At 40.5% G+C, this 25,482-nt stretch overlaps 1 protein-coding gene across 6 annotated transcripts in view; it reads right to left on the bottom strand.

The window, feature by feature from the left end:
• LAMA3 (laminin subunit alpha 3) overlaps positions 1 to 15,089 on the bottom strand; it is a 106,234-nt gene extending 91,145 nt beyond the window's left edge. For 5 of the 6 annotated variants that reach the window (XM_064705978.1, XM_064705979.1, XM_064705980.1 and 2 more), the window contains exons 1-2: positions 14,835 to 14,965; positions 8,964 to 9,116 (exon numbers count right to left, since the gene is read on the bottom strand). In XM_064705978.1, the coding sequence (XP_064562048.1) occupies positions 8,964 to 9,011 (48 nt within the window). In that variant the 5' untranslated portion in view covers positions 9,012 to 9,116; positions 14,835 to 14,965. Of the gene's footprint in view, positions 1 to 8,963; positions 9,117 to 14,834 lie in introns of all 6 variants that reach the window. The other variant, XM_064705977.1, reaches the window with a different exon arrangement.
• Positions 15,090 to 25,482: the final 10,393 nt, after the last annotated feature.

The following is a 25,482-nucleotide window of genomic DNA, read 5'->3' as shown; positions in this document are numbered from 1 at the left end:
CCAAGGCATCACTGCAGCAGGTATTGCACTTTGCAACCCATTTCAGAAACTTTTGCTTTGCTGAATGATGCTAACTTAGATCAGTGCAGAGAGAACCAGGAGGAAAATAACCCAACTTTTCTGTTAGTGCTGAAATTTAACCTGCTACTTAACACAGTCTGAAAAGCACCAGCTGTACCTCCAGAGATATTAAATTAGCAAAGAGACATTATCTCCATAGGAGAAATTACTTACTAGACAACAACACTGAGCAGAGTAAGTGGCAGCCATTCTGTTGACAGAGCCATGGCAAAACCCAGACCTATGACTGCACAGGTGGAGCAATGCCCTCAAAATGCTGATGGAAAGCCTGATTTTAGCCATTGGCAGAAATAGGTGAATACTCTGGGGACGGTGGCAAGATTTGCTCTTACTGAGTTTCTGATACCCTTTGTCTGAGTAACTTCTGCCACTTCACTGTTAAGTTTCAGAGTAGATGTATCAGCCACACAAACATTACATGTCATCTGGTATGGCCACTCAGTGCAAAGATTAGTATTATTCTAGGAAAGCATAATAGTTCTGAAACTCCTAAAAAAAATTATGCTTCACGTTCTCACTTTTGGTCAGCTGAATCTCTCAAGGGGCATTTGCCTGTTCAAACCAGGTTTTCACTAGCAGGCAACATTAATACATTGTCTTTCTTCCTCTGCATCTTAAGATCCTTGGGAGTCCCATTTGACATGCATGTTAGCAAGTGCTGATAACACTCTGTATGTTCACTGATACAGATTTAACCAACACAAGTGGTTTAGAAAGTTCAAGAGGAAATAAAGGAAGCATATAGACAATGTCCTGCCTTTTCCAGGGCTCCACTGCTTGTAGTCCCATTGTGGAGCATTTACAATAGTGACCTTATACCTACTCTTCAGAAATGTGTACTGTATCAGGAGCTCTGCAAGTCAGCCAATGCTTAAAGAACTGCCACCCAGCACCACTCCTTGCATATTTCCATGCAAATAAAACTGGAGGGGAAAAACAGAAGTATGGCAACTTCACAGTACTGTTGTACATGAAAACCTTGTATTCATTTGCACGATGCTCTCCTTCCACCTCTGATTTTGAAACACTGCTCAGGTCTGCACAGGCACATTCAGAAATGGAAAAGGGACAGGTCAGATAAATATTAAATTAGTGTCAGTTAATGACAACATATCACCAAAACATAGTCACCATGCCTATCATCTGTCCTGCTTCTGACTTCACATGAGTGCCTATGATCTGGTTTTGGCCTGGATCAAGGATGTAGAATGGCACTTGAACTTCTAAATTTCCACTAAGATTAAATACTGACCAAGCTGATGGATGGTCTCTCTCCAGATCTGATGAGACAACAACAGAAGAAAAATAATCCTTGGGTTAGCAAATAAATCCTATCTGAAGATAAAAGAGTAACCTTGCTGACATAAGACCTAGAAAAGCAACCATTAAAGCCAATTTTAATCACATATTCTAAGCTGGCATTTCAATACTTTAAATCTTAATCCTGACCTAAGACCTACCCTGAAAAAAAGGCAAACTAAGCTCAAAGCAATGTTTTCCTTCAGCCATTTAGTTCTGCGAAAAAAAAGAAAGTGCCTTAATTTTTGGAATAAAAGTTTATTTGGTTGCTTTTAAGCCAAATTTGTTTCATAAAAAACAACACTCTCAAAAGGACAGTTAAAACTGTAAGTCAGCATTTTGGTATAATTATATAATAGTAAAAATTTTCACAAAAAATCCCAGAAGTATGTTTTAAGCAAAATTCTGACCATTTTCTTATTTGAATAAAGAACTGAATTTAAAAGTGGAAATGGCATTTTATTTCCAGTAATGGAAACAATGCACTCTGGAAATGCTTGTTCAAATGAGGACGTATTACTGCAGAGTCAAACATCATATCCTGCTGTAATCCAGCACCATAGGTCAAACATGATGGATTATCAACAGCTGGAATTTAATCAATTCCACATTGATGTGACCTTTTTTTTGTTCACTCAGGTTTGTACATATTTAAAATGTTCTAGCAGCTGATGGCCTAAAGAATCACAAAAACCCAGAAAAAGTTTTTAAAAATCATCAAGTAGAATGAGCAAAATGCCCTCCTCATCTGAGAATGAAAATTAAAACTCAGTGTTATGCATTAACTGTATTACACTATAAAGAGAAAGATTTCTATAAAAGCTCTTTCAGGTGATCTTAAGATGATATTAAAAGAGATCATTTAAATTGATTGAGAGCTACATTGTACCATTAATGATATAACATTCATGATCTCTAACAGCATGCTCACTACTTATTTTAAACCACCAACAGGAAGAAAACTTCCTATTACCCACTGCATTTTCAAGATAATGCTAAAATTCTCAATAATATTAGTTTAAAATGTTTTCTCTATTTTCTCCTTAAAAGTTTAAACAACTCTTCACAAAGAGAAATTTCCAAGATTTTTTAAATCCTTGAAAGAATTAAAAATGGATAAAAGTTAGATATGAATATATAAAGGTATAGCACATTTCACTCCATTCCTGACACCATAAACTCAAACCAGGATACTAAAACACTGAAATGACTTGTTAGATGAGTGCTAGCACACATCTAACATAAACTAGCACAAAAGAAAAAAAAACACACTATGTTCCAAACAATCATGATGTTGTGCGTGTTGCTTCTGTAGGAAAAGACTTCTTCCTTTTTGGCTCATGAAGAATAAAAATGAAAATAAAAAGTCCTGGACTGTGGCAGTAGCAAGAATCTAACTAAATCCAGGTAGACCATCTATCTGAGGCGTTCTGTAGATCTTTGGATGCATTTCAAAAAGATATCACAGCAATCTTTCTTCATTTAATTTAAATCTGTTTCCAGCAGGGTGAAATTTCCTCAGACTGGGTTTGGCAGATACAGCTGCACCACCAAAACTTCCCTCAGCATGGTTTGGTTGTCATTGTAGGTTTTGTCATTATCTTGAATAATGTGGTTGATGTTGCAGATTGCTCAGAAGAGACAGAAATCCAATATGACTCAGTACAAAAATTAAACTTTTCAAAGGGAGGCTGATGCAGGAAAGGGCTTCAAGGAGTGTGAACTGTGATCAGCACCTGCTCCAGAACACACTGACTGTATTGGGTTGGTGTGTGCATGCCCACTGGTCTCTTGGTGTAATGAAGCCAAAAGGTCTTGAGCATTGTTTCCTCTCAGAGACCAAGCCACAAAAGCAGCAATCTGCTCAAATGAAATAAAAATCCTGCAAACTCTGGCTAAAATTAAAGGCTTTGATTTCCTGATGCTGCAAAGAGGGAAGTAGTCCTTTCATTCAAACATCTCAGTAGGACTTGAGGCACCCTGGCAGACCCAGGTACTGTATAAAGCACTCCTGACAGCCAGTATTTGTCAATTCCCCACCATGTATTTTGTAACATAAATGACAATACAAAAAAATGCCAACTAGAGAGAGAGGTGGGTCAGCAGTTCTGGAGTTGTCAGCTACTCTTCTGGGTATGTGGAAAAATAGCTGTAGCAGAGGGGCAGAGAAAATCATGTGTGGGTAGTACCTGAGAGGCATCAGACCTCCTGAGTGTGTTCCATGCAGCTTAACTGAGTGCACACAGACACAGCAATGACTGCACTGCACAAACAGTGACAGTGCCTGCAGAGGCTCCCACTGCAGGCATGCTGAAGTCATTCTTTTTGGTCCAGCCTCCTAGTCTGGGGTGAAGAAGCCAGGAATAAGCACAGGATTTCCAATGCTGTTCAGTTATCCCTGGCTATGCTGCATTCACATTATGCTTTCTTTTAATCAGCCATTGATGCTGAAAAATGTCTTTAGTTAGATAGTCAGTGTCTCTGAAAAGGCCTCATAGACACATCTGGAGATCTTTGTTCTGACCCAGTTGATGGCAGGACCAGAAGGAAGAAGCTCTCCCTATATAGCATGGGCTCTAGAAGGAAGAACTGCATCCAGAGACAAAATGATAGTCCTTTCTCCACATTCAACCAGTCTTTGGTCTTTTTGCCAAGGCTGCAGGCTGCTACATCAATGAGTCTCAATTGTTTTACTGAAAGTTTTCATGCAGCCACTTTTCCATTAGGATTTGGACAAAGACCAACTCAATGCTCATAATTATTTCTTACATATGGCCTATTTCTTCACAGAACACTGAAGCTATTGATATGGGAGACAATTTGTTGTATGATTCAGCCCTCAGTTGTCCAGAAGAAAAATGTCTCCTTAGGAGGGCTGCAGTCCAAAGTAGAAGGAACACAGTAGGACTGTCAACACTGGGAAGAAACCCAGGGAAGTGCAAAGGATTAGAGGCAACCAGCAGAGGTTCTGCTTTTACTATACTGGTTAAAACTGAACAACAGTTCAGTTGAACAACATATCACAAAATTAAAGTAACATGTAGGAATGAGCATAGAAAGGAAGAAGGGGGAAGTAGAAGTACAGACATGAAGGGAAGGAAGTGAGATCAGTGAGTGGGAACCAAGACCTTCCTAAAAGGATGCTGAAGAAAAGCCAAAGGAAGACAGAGTCAGAAAAGGAAAGGAGAACAAGACTTGTGAGGTTTTCTCTGGTATATTTTCAGAATAATATCAAATTAGTATCAGAAATGCATTTTAAAAGCACTGACGAGCAACTAATGCAAACACAAGAAAAAAATGCTGAGCCATTGAAAAGGTCCTTAATTAAAGTTTTAGAAAACACAACACCTTGACTACAACTTAAAGGAAAACATATGATCAAGAAAGAATGTATTTTAAGGTATTTCCCTTATTAAGGCTGGTAGCTCAATTCTGAATGAGTTGCTTGTGGTGTAACCTACGAATAAATGAAACATGTATTAAATTAAATATGTGATCCAACTTTAGGATGATTCTATCAGACAGATGTTACTTCATCAAATGAAGTTATGTTACTCTAGAGTTCACAAATAGATGCACCTTCCTGTGGTTTGAGCCAAAAATCACAACGAACTTCAAAGCATACTGTTCTGCAGCACGATCCCAAATCAGCTTCCTGCACAAACTGAAATACTCAGAACCAGAGTTCTCTAATACAAAGGAACACTTCTGTGCTGTTAGCATCCCCATTTTTGGGTATTGTAGGGACAGTATTGCACCTTCCCCAGGCTTACAAGTCCGTTTTCTCCCCAGTGTGAACCAAGACAGCAGAGGAGGGCTTGGTGCTGCTGTGGATTCAGAGCTGTGGAGGGGTTCCAGACGAAGGGCTTTGTGTCACCGAGGCACAGCTCGGCAGCACTGCAGAAGCCTTGTGCAGTGGCTCTCATGTCCTAATCTGTAGGACTTCCCAGTGTTATTATAGAGGTTATGCAATTTCAGGCTAGAGCTGGGTTTGATTTCAGGGTCAGCAACAATACAAAGTATTCAAAAGCCAAGCACAATGAGTGCAATGACTATTTTTGGGAGCACAGTTCAATGCAGTTTGTGATAAATCTCCCATCACCTTGAGAGTTTCTCCCTACAGAAGTGAGCACAGAACATTGTATTTTACAGAATGACACTTAAATTAACTGTAACTTCAGAAACATTTTAAGTTACCACGTCAGTCTTTTTTAAGTTAAGAACAATTGGTTTTAGTTCTCAACAATTTAGCCAAAGCTTAATAATATTACAAGCAACAAATATTGTTTGTAAATCAAAGACATGCTACCAAATATAAAAGTTAGCCCTCTACCATATAAAAGCAACTCAGAAGATGTGCCAAACTGTGACGCTATTTACAAAATGTTTATTTGCTTTAACTGGTAGAAAACATAAAAGCATAAAGTCCTCCACAGGCCACACCACTTAGCTTATATTTATGGTTGAGTTGCCCTCCATCCCTAATAAAAGTACTAATTTGGACATTGCATTCCACTGTGTACTTTTAATTTACAACAGTGACTAACAGTATCACTACATAAAAACTATTCAACATATTAGTGCTCAAAATTCCACTGAGTCTGAGTCTTTCAGCATTATATTATTGTAAAATGCACAGCAAAAATAAAAAAAATTATACATAACAAAAAGCAACAATAAAATATATGGGCTATACTTCTTTGAACTACTTTTTGTAGTTGGACATTTCTTTTTCATCATACGCTATCACGCTATCCTGAACTTTCATTTCTTCTGAAGAGGGAGTTCAGAAAAATACCTGAGGCAGTGTTACTGTAATATCTGCTGAGCATTAAGCAAACCAAAGATGAGGACACACCTGTTGAAATTAGGCAATCCAAAGAGTCAGGGGAAGGGCAATGAAATTCATTCAGACATACTGGATTCAGAAGTTTAAAAGCAGTTAAAAACTACATTGGGAAAACCATAACCAATTAGAGGAATAACTGAGATTTCATTTGATCCAAATATTTCAAACAAGTCAGGAATAGCCACAGTGTAAGCAGGTATGTTAACAGAAAGGAGAGAGTGCCTCAGGGATCAACATTATAATTGTTATTCGGAAGGACTGTGATTGATTAGAAATGTAACTATAGTACAGAAAGTCAGAAAGGGAAGTAAAGCAGGGGGTTTGCTTTCAGGTTTTGCTTTTTCTCATATTATGAAGTACAGTAAAATGAGCATTCTTCTTGCAAACAGATTTAACAGCCTGAAGGCATTTTGACTTTCAAAATCACCCAAGCCTTTGTGAAACAGAAGCAGCACCAGGTGGGTGTTCTGTTCCAACTTCACTGTAGTGAGCACTAAAACTTCCATCATGGTGCAGCTATTCAATTAAATATTGTTGTGTGACCATGGTAGGAGGCTCCATTGGGACTCTGCTTTCAATCATAAAGATATAATGGCAGGAATGCAGAAAATAAAAGCTTTTGACTTCACACTATGTCCTGCTTCCTCTAATTGTGGATGCTTGATGACCAACTTACAGTCAGTCATTGCTTCCCTGCACGCATTTGTACATGTTTGTCGTGTTCTGTGCAACAAAAAACTTCTCCATTTTTTGTGTGCAGAAAAACTTAACTTGTATTAAAAAGAAACAAAACAAAAAACCACACCAAAACAAAACAAAAAGCAAACAAAAAAGGGCAAATAATTAGTGAGGAAAACTAAATCCCTGTTATCTTTTCTGTTCTGTATTTAGATACACATCTAACTTTAGGATTTGTTTTTCCTTAAAATCCAAAACCTTAATCTCAGCTCAGTTGAGGGGGAATTGCACTCTGAAAAATTGTCTCTGTTAATTACTAAGAAAGCCTGCATCTTTAAGACACAACAAACTCTTAATATTTAGGACCAGGAAATAAGGTAAGGTGAATTGGGATCTCAGTGCTTACCTGTTCACTTTTGTAGACTTACTCTGTGACAGTACTTAATGTTCTTCATTATTATTAGTATTGTGTGCTACTGGATAAATTTGGGAGTGAAAATACTAAGCAAAATGTCAAAAGTGAATCTCAAGTTTAAACAAATCCTGAGGTTAAGGTTTAACTGGATGAAAAAAGTTAAATGATGAAAGTCTGTGAAGTGGGGGAAAAAAATCATATGAATCTTACCAAACCCTCATGTATCCACCAGCTAAAATTATTCATTCCTGATCACAGGACATGGAGTGATTTTCACCTTTGCCTTTGATTACCTTCACTTCCAAGAAAGGGGATTCAGAGCCATCTTTCCAAGTAGTACCAGAGTATTGAGAAACATGCAATCTCACTCTAAGAAATCCTTTAACAACTACAGAAATCTTAGCACATAGCTGCTGGTGCCCAAGGAGTCCCATGAAAAGAGGACACTTAGCTCATATCCCTCCTCTCAAGGAAAGAAGTTTCCCAGAACTTTAACCAGCACATAAAAAGTAAGGTGTGTGTCAGGAGGTCCTCCAAGGAAGGTAACAAGTGCACAGCAGGAAAATAAGCTTAGTATGGCCTTTCTGCACTGCAGCTCTACTGGATACAGAAACACTGACTGAGGATATCCTCAAAATGAGAACCATTCCACCCGTGGGAGGAACAAGAGTATTACAACACCATGTAAGACAAGATGTAAAATAAGTTGCACCTGAATCCCCAGCAAAATGGCAGTAAAGTCTCACAGACAAATACTTTCTTAGTTATCCCCAACCTTGCTGTCAACTAAACTGAAAGTCTACTCAAAAAATCCTGTCCTGTATGATCAGTCAATAAACAATTACTGCAGTCCAAAATACATATGCATGTGGATACATATATTTTGCAGGCCCACACATATATTTATAAACACGTGTTTTCATGTTGTGTGAATTTGCTTCACAGTGTAACTAACTTCACTGGATCAACACTCAGTCATGGCAGATGAGAATCCATCCCTGTGGCTTAAAAAACAGATACAGAGGCATCACTCTTAGCTACTTGCCTATTGCTTGCAGGGGAAATATGGGTGTTCTTGTTACTGTCTCATTACTAATTCATATTACACTGGTTTTGCTGTCCCTTCCCTTTTAGACCACCTTATCAGTATTCTTCTGTCTATCTTGAAGATCTTGCTGGATGACAGAGAAACCAGAAGGACCCCTGAGGCAAAAGCAGATTCCAAACATTATTCTCAAAATGCGTGCATGCACAGAGATCATGAAGCCTCTCTCTCTCTCTCTAAGCTCGTGGAAAAGGGGAATATTAAACAGAAGGTAGAGTTCGAGTTTCAACTGAGAGGTCCCCCATGCACTTCAAATTAATGAGTTACAGTGTCTGTGAAAGAAAGTACACTATCACTACATCTGTATGACCATCAGTGGTAAGAACCTCCATCATCAAAATTCCTAAAGGAAAACAATCACTTTATACAGTGTACAGTCACCTTGGTAAAATAATACAGAACATAAACCAGACAAAAAAGCTGGAAGTGACGTCAGGAAGCAAAAATCACCAGCTCAAACATCTCTCCCAACTGCAAAGCATATGCACAAGTGCAAGAAATGATCACAGCTCACCCCACAGCTCAGGCACACTCACCTGCCCCAGATCTAAGGTGACGTTGACTTCATTGTAGTTCAAGCCCATGGAAAGAGGGGGACTCTGCCACCAGCTCTCAGTGCCATCAATGGCATTGGTTATTGGGTGAGCTTTGCTGGGATCAGCAGCATTGCAATAATCACAAAACTGGCCCTGAAACACAATCAATCAAAAACATGGTCTCAGACAACATCTTACACATTGATAGCACGTGGTTGTTAATGGAGATTCTGAACTCGGGTGTCGACTAAAAATGTGGGTAAATTTTGTTCCTTTATATACCATAATTTTTAATGTAGATATTATTCCCCTAGTAATTAAATTACACACTGAAACACATTAACTTTTATGTTACAAACTAAAGCTTCAGAAATCTCAATAAGGGAACTACAGTAAATCTTTTATTAACTTATTGACATTTTGATGAAATTACCTATATTATTTCTACAGTGGTGTCTGCAGGAAATCTGCAGAAAATTAGTGAAATAAAGATTCTTAGAACTGGATTGGGAACAACAAACAAATTATCCTCGATTCTTCTAAAGCACCATGAACACATATGCACATTGCCTGGTATAAATAAAACCATAACAAAAAAAGCTCTGTTACTTGGCTATAGGTTTGGTATTAGAATTTTATAACACTGTTTTCATTTTTTTCATGCCATTAAGATACATTCTGAATCCGAGTTTTCTAAACAATATGTACTGGTGGAAAATGCAACAGACTGTTCCCTTTAAAGAATGCCATTGTACCTTCATTTCAAGAAGTTACTGCCCAATTTCCAGTCCACAACTAAAGCCACAATCCAGAGATGCCCTTTGAGAGTCTCTTAAGCTCTTTGTACAATAATGATGAATCAACTTCAGGAAACTTAATTGTCTTTTGATTTCATGTCTTGGCTCACCCCACAATCTATTTTTATCTCCAAGAAAACACATTTTACAGTCCACTAAGATTAGTGCTGAACTGCTGAAATTAGCTATTAAGGGACCTTTTCAGTGTCCCATTCACTTCTTTTTCCAACTCTAGGTGGAGATAATCAGTGAAAATGTTAAACTGTGCCAGCTACAGATCTTTGTAGAAAAATAACATTTTCATTGAATGGCAGTACACCCCCCATGGCTACTTCAGTAGGACCGCTGCTTAATCCATCAGTCTGTGAGTTGCTGACACTGTGTTGGACTTCTGTTTAAAATAAAGGGAATGGGGCAAATGTTACCTTGTAAACTAAGCATATGTTATCATCGAAAGCATGTGACAAATCTTTTGTTGTTTCCACAATCTGCACTGCTGGGCATGAAGCACATTCCTACCTTTTAAGAATTAACAGACTCCTATATAAGTGCCATTGTTTTGTTTGTCAGACTAACCAGTGTAAAGTAACTGGAGCAATCGTATTTGTCCACTTTTTACAGAGAAGTAACAGAAGAGCTCTCACACTCTTGCTGGGTGCAGTCTTGCAAGCTTGGTGAGTTCAAGATGTTTAGCAGAATTTATTTAACATCTACCATAGTTACTAACGGATTGGAAAATACTTAATCTATCTCATCTGATACGAATAAATCATCCTGTGCCTTTCAAATATGTCCACTGAATAGAAAATTTATGTTTGAAACTGAAATAGATGTTCACTGAATTGAATATTTCTGTATCAATAGCAGTGATTTCAGCATCTGCATCTAGCAGTAGTTCCACCCTCATCCTGCTCTTCCAGAAAGCCCAGAATATGATGCAGTTTCCAGAAGACATGGCTATCATTAGCACAGCTGATGCCAATCTGGCTGGGGGTTAACTCTTGACGATTCAGAGACACCAAATACTCACACACACGAGTTGGTTAACTACAGCTGGGGTCATGTTATAACACGATTCTCCTCCAGCTCTGTTAGAGAAGATGGTTTGGCTGACTTTAATACAAACTCCAATAGGGCAGATTCTGTCTGATTCAGGTGGTTTGCTGCAGCAGATACACATCAGCCTGTGTTAGCTACAGGCAACGCTGCCAGTTTCTGCAGCGATGACAAAGAACATCATGTCACTATCTGCAAAAATCCATACCCTGAGAAATCAATCTATGCACAGCAACTGCAGTTACTACCACATCAGAGCATCCTCCCTGACAAATGCATACCTGAGTTCTGACATATATGTTACAACAGGGCAAACTTCCCTAAATAGCTTTATAATGAGCTTGAAACCTAGTCTTTAGATCTAAATTACATTCACAAAGATCAGGCTGGAAGTACACAGGAAACAGTTGCTGTTACGGCAGTTTCAGCTCTGATCTGGAAACAACCTCAAAGAAAGGTTGAATGAGAAGAAAACAATGGGGAGTATTAAACACAAGAGTTTAATTTACATGCACTTATGTGATTTCAGTATACCAGATCACTTGATCTGAACTCAAGATACCATCTTTCTCTTTTTGGGCACATAATTCAAAGAATTTCATTGCAACAGCTGGAGTTTCAGTTATTTAAATTACATTCCAGCAACCCTGCCAACTAGGCAGCAAAACAAAAATGAAAGAAAAAAAATTATTGGACAGAGCAGCCTTCCTTCCTTCTCACTGGCAGTATCTCAGGCACATCGTGCTCTGCCTGGTTGTTACAGGACACGTCTCCATTCTAGTAGACTGAGCCTTGAAACTTGGTTTGATTTTGGCTGCAGTTCATAAGACAGGCAGGTGTGCATTTGCTGGTGACCTTGCTACCCTCCTTTCCCCTGCTTCTCCTGAGCAAAGGAGAGACCTGGAACAGCATGAAAGAGTTTGCTGAAATATGCTAGCGTGGACCAGGGACACACAGGGATGAAAATGTCCTGTCTGTAAGTTACAGAAAGTGACAACAATGAAGGATTTGTTCACTTTTTCATACCCAGCAGCTCTGTACCACTGGCAGGGCAGGACAGGTATGCAGTTAGACTTTAACTCACGCCCGCACACCACTGTGGACAGACTGGCAGGCAAAACCAGGCATGCCACTTATCTATCAGCTGCTGAAATATTTTATACTGTTGTGCATTTCTTCACTCAACACTGTTCTCATTAAGCCATTTCCTACACGCCAGTGTGCTACATAAGGGAAACCCACCTCTTTCCACAGTGTTTGTCCAGCACTGCCTTAAGAGCCTTGGCTGAGCAGCCCACTAAGGGAGCAGCCATCCCACTGACCACCTCTAAACAACATCCAAATGCTCCTTCTGGATTTGCTGGATATAACAGGCTTCATAAAAGACACATCACTAAATGACAAGCCAAATGAGAATAACCAATGGCAGACCAACGGAAATTATGCTGGGGCTGCTCTTGCTCTTTGCCTTATTTTCAGATAGCACTGGCAACAGAACTGTCTGCTCCCTTTGCCAGAAAGAGGATCACATTCTGCACCTCCTTTCCAATTTCCCTACTCATAGAGCAACTCCTGCAATCCAGCATTGTAGAGTCCAAAAGAGAGTGACTCACGTGTGCGGCATCACTTGAACTTGAACCAGCTCAACACAGAGGCTATTACACCTATTGCTTTGTAAAAGCCACATGACCTTCCCTCACGACTCTCAAGAAACCCACTTGATTTTAAATTCCTGATTTTAAATCCTTCTATGTAAGCTCATGTTCTGTAAAAGTTTAATGCAATTCTCTCCAATTTTCCACGAAATAAGAAATACTGTTATTTACAGTGTCTTTGAACTTGAAAGGTGAAGTTGCTTGCAAATACACACATTGTGCATTTTCCATGTCTGGATTTGTCTGGATTTCCCTGGCCTTTTGAAAGACTTTCCAGCACTTCTTGAACCACAACAACTACTGGTAAACCACAGAAGCATTCATGTTATGTATCTCAATGGGGCTTTGTTAAAAGTGGAAAGAGATGCTGCAAGTATCTGTCCTTACACAAACGCTCTGAGAGGCACAATATGCTTCCTTGTGCCAGGGCTGAGCCATCAGTAGTCCTTCTGGGAACTTTATTTGGGCATGAACCATAACAGCCCTCTAACCCAGGACCTGCAAGTCAAACTTTTAAGAAGAACAACTCCCCCCTTTATAGCCTCCCTCTTCCTTTACATAGCAAACCCTCATTTCCAGTTGAGTGTTAGCATATAAATGAAACAACTACAAAAACCATCAGAGGCAGCACGCAGGCTTCGTTCCGCTTGCTTGACAAGTTTATCTGATGTTTGCTTTGGCTGATTTTTATTGCCCTGTGATTTCTGATATTTCAAGGCATGTCAGTTTGAGATTTCATTGCAGCATTGGGCTGTAGGGAGTTGCTGAGAGATTGCTGGGTTTACAATTTACCTGCTGGCATGGTTGTTTCAGGCAACTTTAAACATGGGTGCTGCATTCAGTATGGAAGGATGGGAGCCTAAACTTTAGAGGTGTGTTAGAAACAGCAAACCAAGCAGTTTCCTGATCATCACAACCTTTTTTTTGTATCCTCAGTTTAAGCATGTAAAACGTGTCCCAGTTTCCCTTCTGCTAGAAGTGCATACTACTCAGCCATCTCCAAAGTACTTTGAGCTTTTTTTATGACTGAATGCATTACAGAGATATAAGGTAATATAAAGAGAGAGAGATATAAGAAGATTTCATTGTGAGGCAGGGAATTATGGCAGAGGGAAGGAAGTCCAGAGCAAAGCACAGTGCTGTCTGTGGCTGCCAAGTGACCTGGAGGACAGGTTGCATGATGGTGCACGCTCCCTTCTGGCACATGGCAATACACATGCTGCACCTTCTTTGTCCTTTCCCCCTCTCTTGAGTGCCTATTCTCATTAAAAAATGAGAGGAACAGCTCTGTTATCCATTGCAACCCCTTCTGAAACCGTATCTTAAGAGTTATTTCACTATAAAACACACATAAGACTTTGAAACACTAGCTCTTCCTCCAAGATGCTAAGAATTTACTTGTATGCTTTCTGTATTGCCTAAAGTCAGACAGTGGACCTTTAAGCTTTCAAAATCCCTTTCAAATTGCAGTTTCTTTCTGATTCTCCTCCCACCAAGAGAGAATACAATTAAAATAACTTTGGAAGGTCTGAGGCTTTAGGAAAGTCCCTTCTTTTAACAAAGCTCCGATCAAACAGATATCAAGCATCTACCACAGAAAAACAGTTTGGTGCATTTGTTACTCCTTCCTTATCCTCTAATGAATGTGGAAATACATGTTTCTTCCACAGGAAAGATATATCTCCATTAATCCTTTTTCAGAAGTTTTGCAGTTATCTTTCTTGTGACTGGCACAAAACGTGTGTAGTAATCTTGAGCTATGCTAGGAAAGAACAGCATGCTCCTTGCTGCCCTCTGCGCTTATACTCCCTGTCAGAGTCCCAAGAAGTCTCTGGCTCCCTCCCACAAGCAATGCAAGGCACAAACGATAAGCCTCACATTTAGCGCTTCCAAAACACCACAAAATACTTGACTAAAGCCAGATCTCTTTTTCCCACCGCCTGCAGAGAGATGCCCGCTGTCCAGTCGGCAGCTGCCAGCGAAGCCCCGTCCCATGCGCTCCCCCGGGCTGGCTGGTTTAACCCCGGTGATCTCGCTGCTCACCGCAGACCACGGCCACAAAACAGCGCCCCGGGGCACTCCAGGTGCCCGAGCAGCTCACACACGGCCGGCAGCAGCCGCACCCGTGCGATGTGTGCCTCCAGGAGGTGCCGGGACACCTGAGGGCAGGTGCGCTGTCCGCTTCCCCCCATCCCGCCCGGAGCCTCCCTGCCGGGGCTCCCGCCGGTGCACGCTCCCCTTGCCATGCCCGCGGCACACGCTCAGCCAGGAGGAAACGAGACCGCGCACAGCAGGGCCACATCAGACCCCCCCCCCGCAAAAAGCCACACAGCCCCACACACGCCCCGGGGATGCCCGGTTACCTGGATGGCGCGTCCCAGCGGGGCGGCGGCAGGGCCCCCCACTAGCTTGCAGAAGAGCTGCGGCCGCCCGCCGCCGCCCGCCGCCTCGCCGCAGGTGGCCGTGGCCCAGATGCGGGCGGCCGCCGCCAGGTTGAAGTAGGGCGGGTGGAGGCTGAGCCCCGGCTGCGCCCCGCCGGGGCCCGGCTGCGCGGCGCCCAGGGCGAGCAGCGGCGGCAGCAGCGCCCACAGCAGCGCGGGGCCCGGCGGCGCGGCCATCCTGAGGCGGGCCCGGCCCTCGCCGCCCCGGGGGGCACTGCCGCGGCCGGGCGCGGGCGGGAGCAGGCAGGAGAAGGAACAGCGACTGAGACGGAGAAGGAGAAGGAGCGGGAGCAGGCTGGGGGCTGCCTGCACCTCTCTCGCGTCCTGTCTGCGCTACGCTGCGCGGTGCGGGCTGGGGCGGGACGAGGCGCAGCCCCGTCCCCCGGGGCGTGCGGTGCCCTGGACGGGGCGGGACGGGACGGGGGAAGGGTCTCCGGGATGGCGGGATTGCCCCAGGTGTGTGCCCGAGCGCCCAGCTCCGCGGGCATGCCCAGAGGTGCCGCCCCGGCTGAACTGGAGCGCTCTGAGCCTCCCGTTCCCCGGTGAGTGCGCGGGTCAGTATTCGTGACAGACCGAGAAGAGGTCTCGGAGCATGCCACCCTCATAATCTGCCCACAACACGTTACACTGGTGATGCCCCATTGCTGGGAGTGTTCAAAGCCAGGCTGGATGGGGCCCTGAGCGTCCTCCTAGTGGGAGGTCACCCTGCCCAGGTCAGGGGGGGGCTTGGAAAACTATTAAGATTATTAAGGCTCCTTCCAACCCAAACAACCATGATTCACTGATAACCCCTGACCTGCCATGTCACATACAGGGAGTAAAGTTAAGCTGTCCAAGCTTCCTCCACGAGCAGGGACATCCCCCCACAAGGAGATGAATCTCCACACCAGGTATGCCCTGCTGCTCTCTGCAGGGCCTCAATGAGATCATGCGTGAAATCACAGAAATGACAGCTCCTCTCGCTGTCTTCATTGCTCTGAGGCTGCTGGAAACCCTGCAGTCTGGGCCACCCTCCTGCAATGCACAGTCAGTGCTCGCAGCTCCTTGTGAAATGGGTGTTCCTGCTCATCCAGGGCAGACAATGAGTCTCCTGTCTTTTTGGAGCTGTTTGGCACAGACTTTGGATAACACAGGAGCTGGGGGGTGAGGGGGAAGGCTGGGGAGGGAGAAGGAGGCCTAAGAATCATGTCATCTGCATCAGGATTTGCACTGATTAATGGCATTGTACCTAAGTTTTGTACCTATTTACATTTCCAGTCCTACACATGCTCACACATCCAGTGTTCATTCCTCTTAAAACAATTTGAGGGATTCAGACAAAAGATATGGGTAGATACAAGTGCTTACAATAGTTTAAGAGTGATTCATGTGAGTTGCAAAGCATTTCATAACTTTCTGAAAGCTTTGCTACATGCCTCTGAGCAGTGGCAAGAGAGATCCCTGGTGTACTGTTTCAGGAAACACCAGCCTCAAGCTATTGATTTTACCTACAAGAAGATCTCACCACCCTTGTTTGTTTGGCCATGCCTTTAGTACACCATAAAGACATATCTCTGGGAGATGATTTTTGTGTCCTCCATAATAAAAGTTGACTTTCATAAATGTAGCATGCTGTCAATTCACATGTCAGATTTCAAAAATTCTTTTCTCTTCTAGAGCACCTTAAAAATATTCCCCTTTTCTAACTGTGACTTCTTATTGAATATGTACATTATTTCACTTCATCAAATAGATTGCCCTTCATAAGAAATACAAGAGGTTTGAATACAAACAAATGTTCCATTAACCAAAATGCCATGGTATCAGATAGGACAGCCACTGGTCATTTCAAACTATTTGTTGAAAAACAGTTACATTCCAAATATATCCTGGAGTATGTCACTTTTTACAAACAGAGATCTCGAAGTATCTGATGGAAGTCTAGAGCAAGCAGGCTTAGAAAGGCTTGCCCACTTTTTTGGGTGGTTCAGGTAAGGAACCAAGCTCCAGGAGATCTTTTGCAATCTCACTTTGAAGAGGAGATTCTTATGAGCTGTTTGGTGCTCACAAGGGAGCATTTATTCTCAAAAAGAGAGCATTGATTTATTAGTAAGCATCACATGAGAAAACACATCTTACACGAGCAAGGACCTAATGGTTTAGTAAAATAATTACATGTTCTTCAATCTAGTTTCCTAAAGCTAAAACCAGGAAGCTTTGCAAACATTCACAAAATTAGTCTATCAGAAAGAAAAAGAGAGGGAGAAATTCTCCTGCCTTTTCCCTGATAAAATTGTGTCCATTTTCCTTAATGTATACCTAGATTTAAAAACATTTTGTTGGTTTTCTAGGTGGATTTTATATACTTTTGTAAACCACTTATGCCAAACATGGGTTTGTTTTTCTTTTTAATTCAGTGTGTTTTCTAGAAATAGAGATGAATAGAGATATTGATCTCTATTTCTAGAGATTTGAGATTTAGAGAGATTTCGAGAGATTTTAGATTTTCTTGAAAAATCTCTAGGGATCTCTCTAAATATGTGGGCAGGTATTATGAAAAATGCAATGGCAATTTTTGCCTTTGACTCAAGGTGGTTGGAAAAAATGTTTATAGGGGCGTTCCCAGCACATGTGCTCAATAACTTGATTCCTATAAAAAGTTCATGCAGAATTATCCAAAAATTTTATGCAGAGAGCCCTGGAGCTACGCAAAGCCAGAGATAATGTTTGCATGAGAAAGCAGCCAGAGCAGTAGTGTGGGTGTGTATATGGAGGTGATGATAACAGCATGGCCTGGCACTAGCAGTTGGAAAACTCAAGTTATTTTGTGACTTCACTGAGTTTGGCTCACCTTATCTAATGTAGAACTTCATCCTCTAAAAAGGTCACTATCAATAATTAATGACATAATACTTCATCTTCCCCTCATGTCATCTTTTTTCTTTTTTTTGTAATTACACATTCCAGAAAAACAGGTAAGAATTTATTAGCGGGCAGCTCTCTGCAATCAGCATTTATGAGACAGTGCCCCTCTGCAAAAAACATTCTTCTCCAGCTATATGCCCTTTTTTCTTCCCAGTAAAGCATTTCCTCCATTTTCCTTCAGCCTTTTTAAGGTTTGCTTTCCTTATTTATTCCTATCTGCAAGGAGTAAACTTCGTTAGTTGACTATGTTGAACGCTTTATTGAATAAATGTAGGCAACTGAAAATGTTACTGGGTCTGTATCACTATAATATAAGCAGATTGCATTACATTATTATATACATTAGGCATTTACGCTACTATGAATATAGATCATTCTTTCTATTTTAAATAATGTTCATTTAAAATTTCAAGTCAAGAATGTTTGTTGAAAATTAGCCTTGCTGATGTAACTTCTGTTTCACTCTCTTATTGATTTATGCAGTACAGCATATCTCATCTTGTACTGCTGTTAAATGTATGTTATGTTCTAAACCTCCAGTGAAAATGAAACCATCAATAGATTGTCCCAGTGAGTAACATTTTTTATTGCTCACTGAGCAATTAGTGGTAATATTTAGCTCCTACTTTACCATCCCACGTTGCCTCACGTGGTGTTATGGGAATTTGCTCTTTGTTTTTGTGATAATAATGAATCAATATCCTGCCAGGTAGCCAGAAAGTCTCTCAGATTAGATAGTCCTGAGTCTCTGCTCAGTGATCATTATAGAATAAATTGTGCATCTTGTTACCCCATTAATATTTCCTATCCAGCATTTATGTTTAAGCCAGTCTTGATAATCTTGAGGGGAGACTCAATACTTTGCAGGAAGACTCTCCCACAGACTAAATTTTCACCAGGTAAGCATGTCTCTAGCCTAGAGTGTAAATACCCAACCAGAAGCTTTCAAGCTCAGATAATGATCCCTACTTTTATCACGGAAATGAGGCATTTATCACATCCTGTCATAAATGCTTATGAATGTCTAATACTCAATTTGTGTCTATATGTAAACTTTCATTCGTTTTAATAACAGCTTTTAACAATAAACCTAGAGTAAAATAAGGTTACTTGCAGGCACTCTGTTTTAATAGGAAAATGGCGCAATGTGCTGGCAAGACCAGTGTCCTCACTGAATGTCATTAAATAAGAAGCATTCTGTTTAAGATCATCTTGGTCTCTGATTTTCTGACAAAAGTACCTTTCTCATCTCTCAGAAATTCCTTTAGTATTTAAGGACCCTACCATGTCACTTTGAAAAAGATAAATTATCCTCTTTGTAACTGGAAGAGAGGCATACAGAGGCTAGGACTGAGGTCTAAAATGCAGCTCTATCAGCAGAAACAGTTTAGATTGCTACATTACTGAGTGTAATCCCAAACTCAGTTATTCAGAACTGCATTTTTGTTCTGTCCTTTGGTTTGAGCTCATTTTTTCTTGTTTCTTTCACCTGTTTCTTTCTGGATTTACACACTAGTATTACACCATCCTCCTTAATAGACAATCTTTTTATGAATGTCCCTGCACTATGCCTTCTAGATCTTCTTATCTATCCAACTGGAGCCTCTCTTACTGTCTGTCCTACCATCTCACATGATTCAGGTATTTCAGCTGACACTTTCTGAACTTTTTCATAATTAGATGGCTGTATAATGTTGCTGTACTGTGCAAATGTGCTTGTTGCATGGTAGTTTAGCTGTTACCATTTACTTAGCATCATTCTACAGCCAAATACAAATACAAAGTCTGTCTTTCCTTCAGCCAGACAGCAATCTCATGTACTAAGATTTTACTGCACATTCTACTTCCTAAGTTAACTTGACATAGTCTTATAATAGAAAACCACTGTAAATACTCTTAGTTTCTAAGGGCCCTCAAGTTAAACTGCAACATCTGAAGAGCATTCTTATCACAGCTCTTCTATTTTCTTCTTCTCTTTTGTCTTTCTTTCCTGACTCTTGTCTTTCTTGAAATGTCCTGGCTACAAACAACTTACTAGTAAGCACTCATGGCTTGATGGGATTGTGGGCCAAGAAACTTTAAAATGGCTTTGTGGCAGATTTGTATTTCATGCTTTTTCACTGCAGAGAAGTGCAAAGCCAAATGAGGAGGGAAGGTGAATGTTTGCTACTTTACAACACTTTCCCCATCAATGGGAAGGCAAATTGCATTTTCCTGAGAAGGGAAATTACATTTTCAAGGCAAAAACATGACCTGTCATCCTTAGCCAGTGCATAGAACTCATGACAGTCTGTCCCAATTTCGATCTTTTTATGTTTACTCAGTGAGTGTCCTGGGGCTAGGGCAACCGTGGAAGTGAGGCACAACTTCTTTGTCATCCAGTTCCAATGAATAAGTCCAGAGGAACACTCTGGTCTAGGCAGCTAAAGGTATAGCTAAGACTCACTAAGCAAACTATATTTGACCATAACTCATGTTAACTACAGGGGATGATGTATCTTTTTTTTTTTAAACTTGAATAAACTTTCTAATGGACAACATTAAAATCCATCCACTTAATTGTTTTGTTTCTTAATGGATTTCCTTCTTATTATTGGCTTCCTGTACTTTTTAATAGAATTGCTCATGGACATAAAAGTTCAAAAAGAAGAAAACAAGTCTGGTTGATAAAATGGCTGATTTTTTGTGAAGCACACGCTCCCTTTGGTCAGTACTCAATGACTTGTCAGTCAAACATCTGGGGAAAACTAAAATGTCAGCTCTTGTATTTTTCACATCCTGTTTTTCTATTTGCTGACATTGGTGCTATTATTGCTACTTTGGCCATCATAATAAGAGAAAACAGCACTCCACACTCTGCCACAGTACTCCAAACAGCTATTCATGGAAACCACTTCTTTGTAGACTGCTTTTCCTAAGAGGCTTTTTTAGCCATTGGTTAAATTAGATTGGCATTTGAATTTCATATTTTTCTCTGCCAGAATTGGCTTTGATCTGATGTCTAATAATAAGACAGTGTTTTTTCCTGGGATTTGTATCCAGAAAGGTTACAGAAAGGTTTAGTTAGTGTTGCTTTTACACACTGCCTCAGATTTACTTCAATCTCAGCCCTAGCCTGACCATAGCCTCATCAAGTTCTTAATTTTTAAATAGAACCTTATGTTTAAATGTGATAGGAAGCCAGACTTTCAGCAGTATAAACTGAGAAGACTCCAGTGCTATATCAGTTTATTCCAGCTGAGGATCAGGCAAAAAATGTAACTGAAAATTCAAACAGATGTAGTTTAGGAATATTTATTTATTTATTCATTTATTTATTTATATTGTTGTAACTTGAAAAATATAGAAAATTTAAAACTCATGAAAGTACCGAAAATTAAGTGGACAATACTTTTGCTATGTTGTTTTGAGCACAATTACAGATTTCTGTAACACAGACAATATGCGACAAAAATTCTTCATGGAGGAGAATTTAAAATTAAAAGTGCTACAGCTCTTATGAATCACTTTTTTTTTTTGTTTGGTTTGGGTTTGGTTTTTTTTTTTTGGTTAGTAATTAGTTTCGGTCATGTTAATTATCAGGAGCTTCATTAGGAGATGTGATAGATTTGGGTATATAATCATGCAGTTGTATGCATATGTTCTTTCGCCAAATCCTTTCTTTTCAATTAGTGGACTGATTTTCTGACCAGCAGAGCATAAGGCAGAGAAATCAAACCAACTGAGCTGCAGCCAATAACTCAATTTTTTTACCTAGCAAGGCAAGTAGTTTCTCTCTCACATGCACAGAGTTGACTCCTATTGAACTTGCTTGGGCTGTGTCATCCTTACCCTCAGCCCAAGGTCTCACTCCCTTCCTTTGAGGACCTCCACTCTCTCCAAGTGAGGATGGAATTCATCTACCAGATCAGTTTTACTGGATGGGGTGAGCTCTAAGGTCCCAGGGGGGCATTTCAGACTCTGGACTCTCAAAGTTCTGCTCCACAACAGCTTCTGTTGTCCTCAGACAAAGCTTTTGGGGCAGAAAAGAAATAGCCAAACACTGCTCAGCTGGTCAGAATGGCTCATGTGAATGAGACAGTGAGAATCTTACACTTCCATGCCAAATAGAGAGCAGTTCTGTGGTTCCTGTGCAGTGCTGGTGAGGTGTGACCCTTTTAACAAATCTATTTACTTAGGCTTAGGAGGATAACTTGAATTTGTCCTGATTTCTTACACTGGGCTATTCCTATCTTAGTAAATGCACACAAATCTTCCACTTACAAGAAGTTCTGTGGAAAAAAAAATACAGCAAGCCCTGGATAATCTCCTATTTTCCTACCTGCACTAGCATATGGGAGATATCATGCATTGTTCTCACACTCATGTGACACGTATGTTTTGCGATCCACAGCACTTTTCACAGTAAAGTTATATACAACAATTTACTAACAATGGCTGGGAAAATTGATATGGTATTTTTTGATTTGAATATGCCTTTTTGTTTAGAGAACATCACTAGCCATCAAGTTTAGATTGTTCATGGACTCAGCCAGTTTCATTTATCTGCACCACTATCCATTAGCATTTAAGAGCCAGGTGTAGGGTTAAAAAGATTGTAAACTTGAACACACGCTTACAGGCTTCTCTCTGGCTAAGCAGATGGAAAATAGGTAAACAATTCACTTCAGACTGAGTCATAAAATCAGCATATACAGAGGGTGAGCAGAGAAAGCAAAAGGAAATGACAGATGAAGATAACATACAGTCACAACCTGTAAATGCTGTCTTAAAGCAATATAACTTGAAGAGAGCAAAATTCCAAGACTGGGAGGGGAAAGATTAAAAAAAAAAAAAATGAGTTAAAAAAAAAAAAATGAGCATCTGACATACAGATGCTAACATAGAGAAGCTTAAGTTAAGCTGTTTGAAGGTTGGAAGGCACTTAAGTGAAGATGGCATGCTGGTGCTTATACTGGACAGAAATTGGTCTTACATGGTAGTTGTTGTCCTTTCATTGATTTCCTTGACCTGTCCTTTCATTGATTTCCTTGACCTGTCCTTTCATGTCTGTGACAGAAGTCATCAATTTGCTGTGAACAAATGGAAAAGAGGAAGGAAAAGAGCAAACTCATTGAAAAACTAGTGGCAATTTGTGGAATTTGTTCTCTACTACTTATTGAAGTGCAATGATAACTTCTCTTTGATTCCCTGGTCGTTAGCCCAGCCATCAGTTCAAAGGTTCATGTGAAGGAAGTTAATGACACTCTTGTGGTTCCCAGCAGCTACATGGCCTTACACCAGCTCATACCAGCAAATTTGATATGAAGTTGGATGTCACAGGAGGCCTCAGCAAAATGGCTGTGTAGTAAAAAGAAAGATTCAAGGTAAGAGTTCCCAAGAAGGATGAATGAGTACAGTTGCCAACATGTTGGGTAAACTACTTCTATTAATAGATAAACTTTTCCATTTTCAGGTCCAGTTTTGTAAATTCCCCATTCTATATTTGAAAGGTTTATGGGACACATAAATACTTAGTACAGTTTTCCTGATAAGTCTGCAAGATTTATTTTCAAAGTGACTTTTGCTGTTTCTAAAATTACACCTATTCATTTCCAGGAATACATTCTAAAATAAAGAGTAACTCAAAGTACTTTTTTCATAAACTAGTTTTTGTAAAATACACCTGTATTTTTTTTAATATTATGGAAGTAAGGAACAGGCCATGTACTATTAATTCTACAGTTTAGCAAGGGAAAAATTAATGGAAATGGTAAACCACATGGGAAATATTTTTGTTTATAGACGTTTTATCAAAATTATTGCTGATTTTTTAAATGCATTTTCTTCAACATGAAGAATGTAAATAAAAAATAATTAAAAGTGCAATATACAACTTGAAGACTGTAATGTTCATGAAAATTACAAAATTGAAGTCCATCTATTAGCTTAGTTTTCCTTAAATGTTGCAATATTCCATCTTCAAATTAAAGTAGGTCCTACAACACAGGAATCAACAAAACCGGATCGTATTCCTTGAAGAATCACACAAAAGTTCTTCCCAAATCATTAAATCGGGCTCATAACACAAGGTGAAAATGTTCTGGAAAGGCATGACAGTATGAATTAACCCAATGCAGTCCTATGAACTAATCCTTGGAGTTGTCACTGTGTGGTAGGATTTACTGATTTCAGTGTCTCAAGTAGCAGATCTCTCCAAAGCTATGTTATTGAAATCTTCGTCTATGGAGTGCCAGAAAGAATAAGATTTTTGGCTTGAAATGAGCAGGATCTTTTTTGTTCATAAAGATTAAAATTTAGGGGATTAGATACCACCTCAGCATCAAGGCTGTGTGTATTTCTGTGCACTTTCATAGTGACACATTCATGGATCTGCTCTGGTGCTTTCCAGATTTAAAACTCCTTGTGCACACAAGGCAAGGCTGGAAGTAAAATCCCAGTTTGCTGAATTAATTTAGAAATGCCTTTCAGATCTGTCACTATTCCTCTTTTTAATAAAAAGACAGTTTGAATAGCAATAATACATTGGATTCAAATTAATATCCAGCTCATAATGTCCTAGCATTTTGCGTGCAAACTTTGGCTAAGCACATAAGCAACAATCATTCTGAAACATGCCAGAGGTTTTCTCCGTGGCTGTTCAAGTGTTTCAACATGAGATGAGCAGTGCCACTCTCATTGAAAGATACAAGCCCAGTTACTCAACCCTGAGTGCTGTGAAGGAGCCAAAGGGCATCAAACCAAGAAGCAGACAAGGATTCCTTTAGGAGTGAATATTCCTAGGTGGTACAGACTGCTGGATTAGGAATGATTAATACTGCCAGGCAGGGAATGGGCAAGCCCAGGCACTCCAGGGTGTATCACTCTTGTTGGACATGTACAAGCTGATGACACAAGTAGATACAGCATGCTTAGAAAGTATCACATTTATTGTGTATGTTATGTACCATGAATTTGCACTGTGCACCCCAAAAAAAGGTCAGGTTCACCATGTCCTTGAAATAGCTTGAGGAAGCAAACATACATGAATCCCACAGTGGACTGCAGTGGACAGGCCTCGGATTTCCTGATGGTTTGTGGCCCATTTGTAGGTGCTGCAGAACATCTGCAAGTCCTGGGCAGATAGTGAGACTTCCCAGATTCTCACTGGATGAGAGAACACACACACAGGGCAAAAGGAAAGAGCCATGGCACAAGACTTTGGATACTTTTCAGGCAGGAGACTGGGGCAAACATGGCTGTGCCAGACATCTTATTATAAGGTATTTTTTGTGCATCAAAGATTGCACTGCACTTTAGAGATGTCTAAGCTAGCTGGGGTAGTAGTAACACAACACAGGCTGTCTACTTTTGCAAGTACTGCATCTTTCAGTACCACTTGGCAGCTACAGTTCATTGAGTCTGTCCTGGAGGAGTTCTTTGAGCTTAGTTCAAACTGGATCCAGTTGGCACAGTACAGGATTCCTTCACAATAAGAAAAGAGCGCCATAAGGGGAGACAATCAGGAGATTCACTCCTCATCCTGACTAGAGCACTAAAGTGGCTGTCCCAGAGAGGTCAGCAGGAGCTGATTTAGCCAGGCAAGCATTTGGATTTGCTGCTCTATGCAGATGTCCATGCTGGCACAGCAGAACTGCTGGTGGTGTCTGAGCTTGCCAGCTCAGTT

Source organism: Zonotrichia leucophrys, chromosome 2, assembly GCF_028769735.1.
Source record: "Zonotrichia leucophrys gambelii isolate GWCS_2022_RI chromosome 2, RI_Zleu_2.0, whole genome shotgun sequence".
Classification (NCBI taxonomy): Eukaryota; Metazoa; Chordata; class Aves; order Passeriformes; family Passerellidae; genus Zonotrichia; species Zonotrichia leucophrys.
The sequence above is the reverse complement of the archived record's forward strand: the minus strand, read 5'-3'. Positions and strand labels throughout refer to the sequence as shown.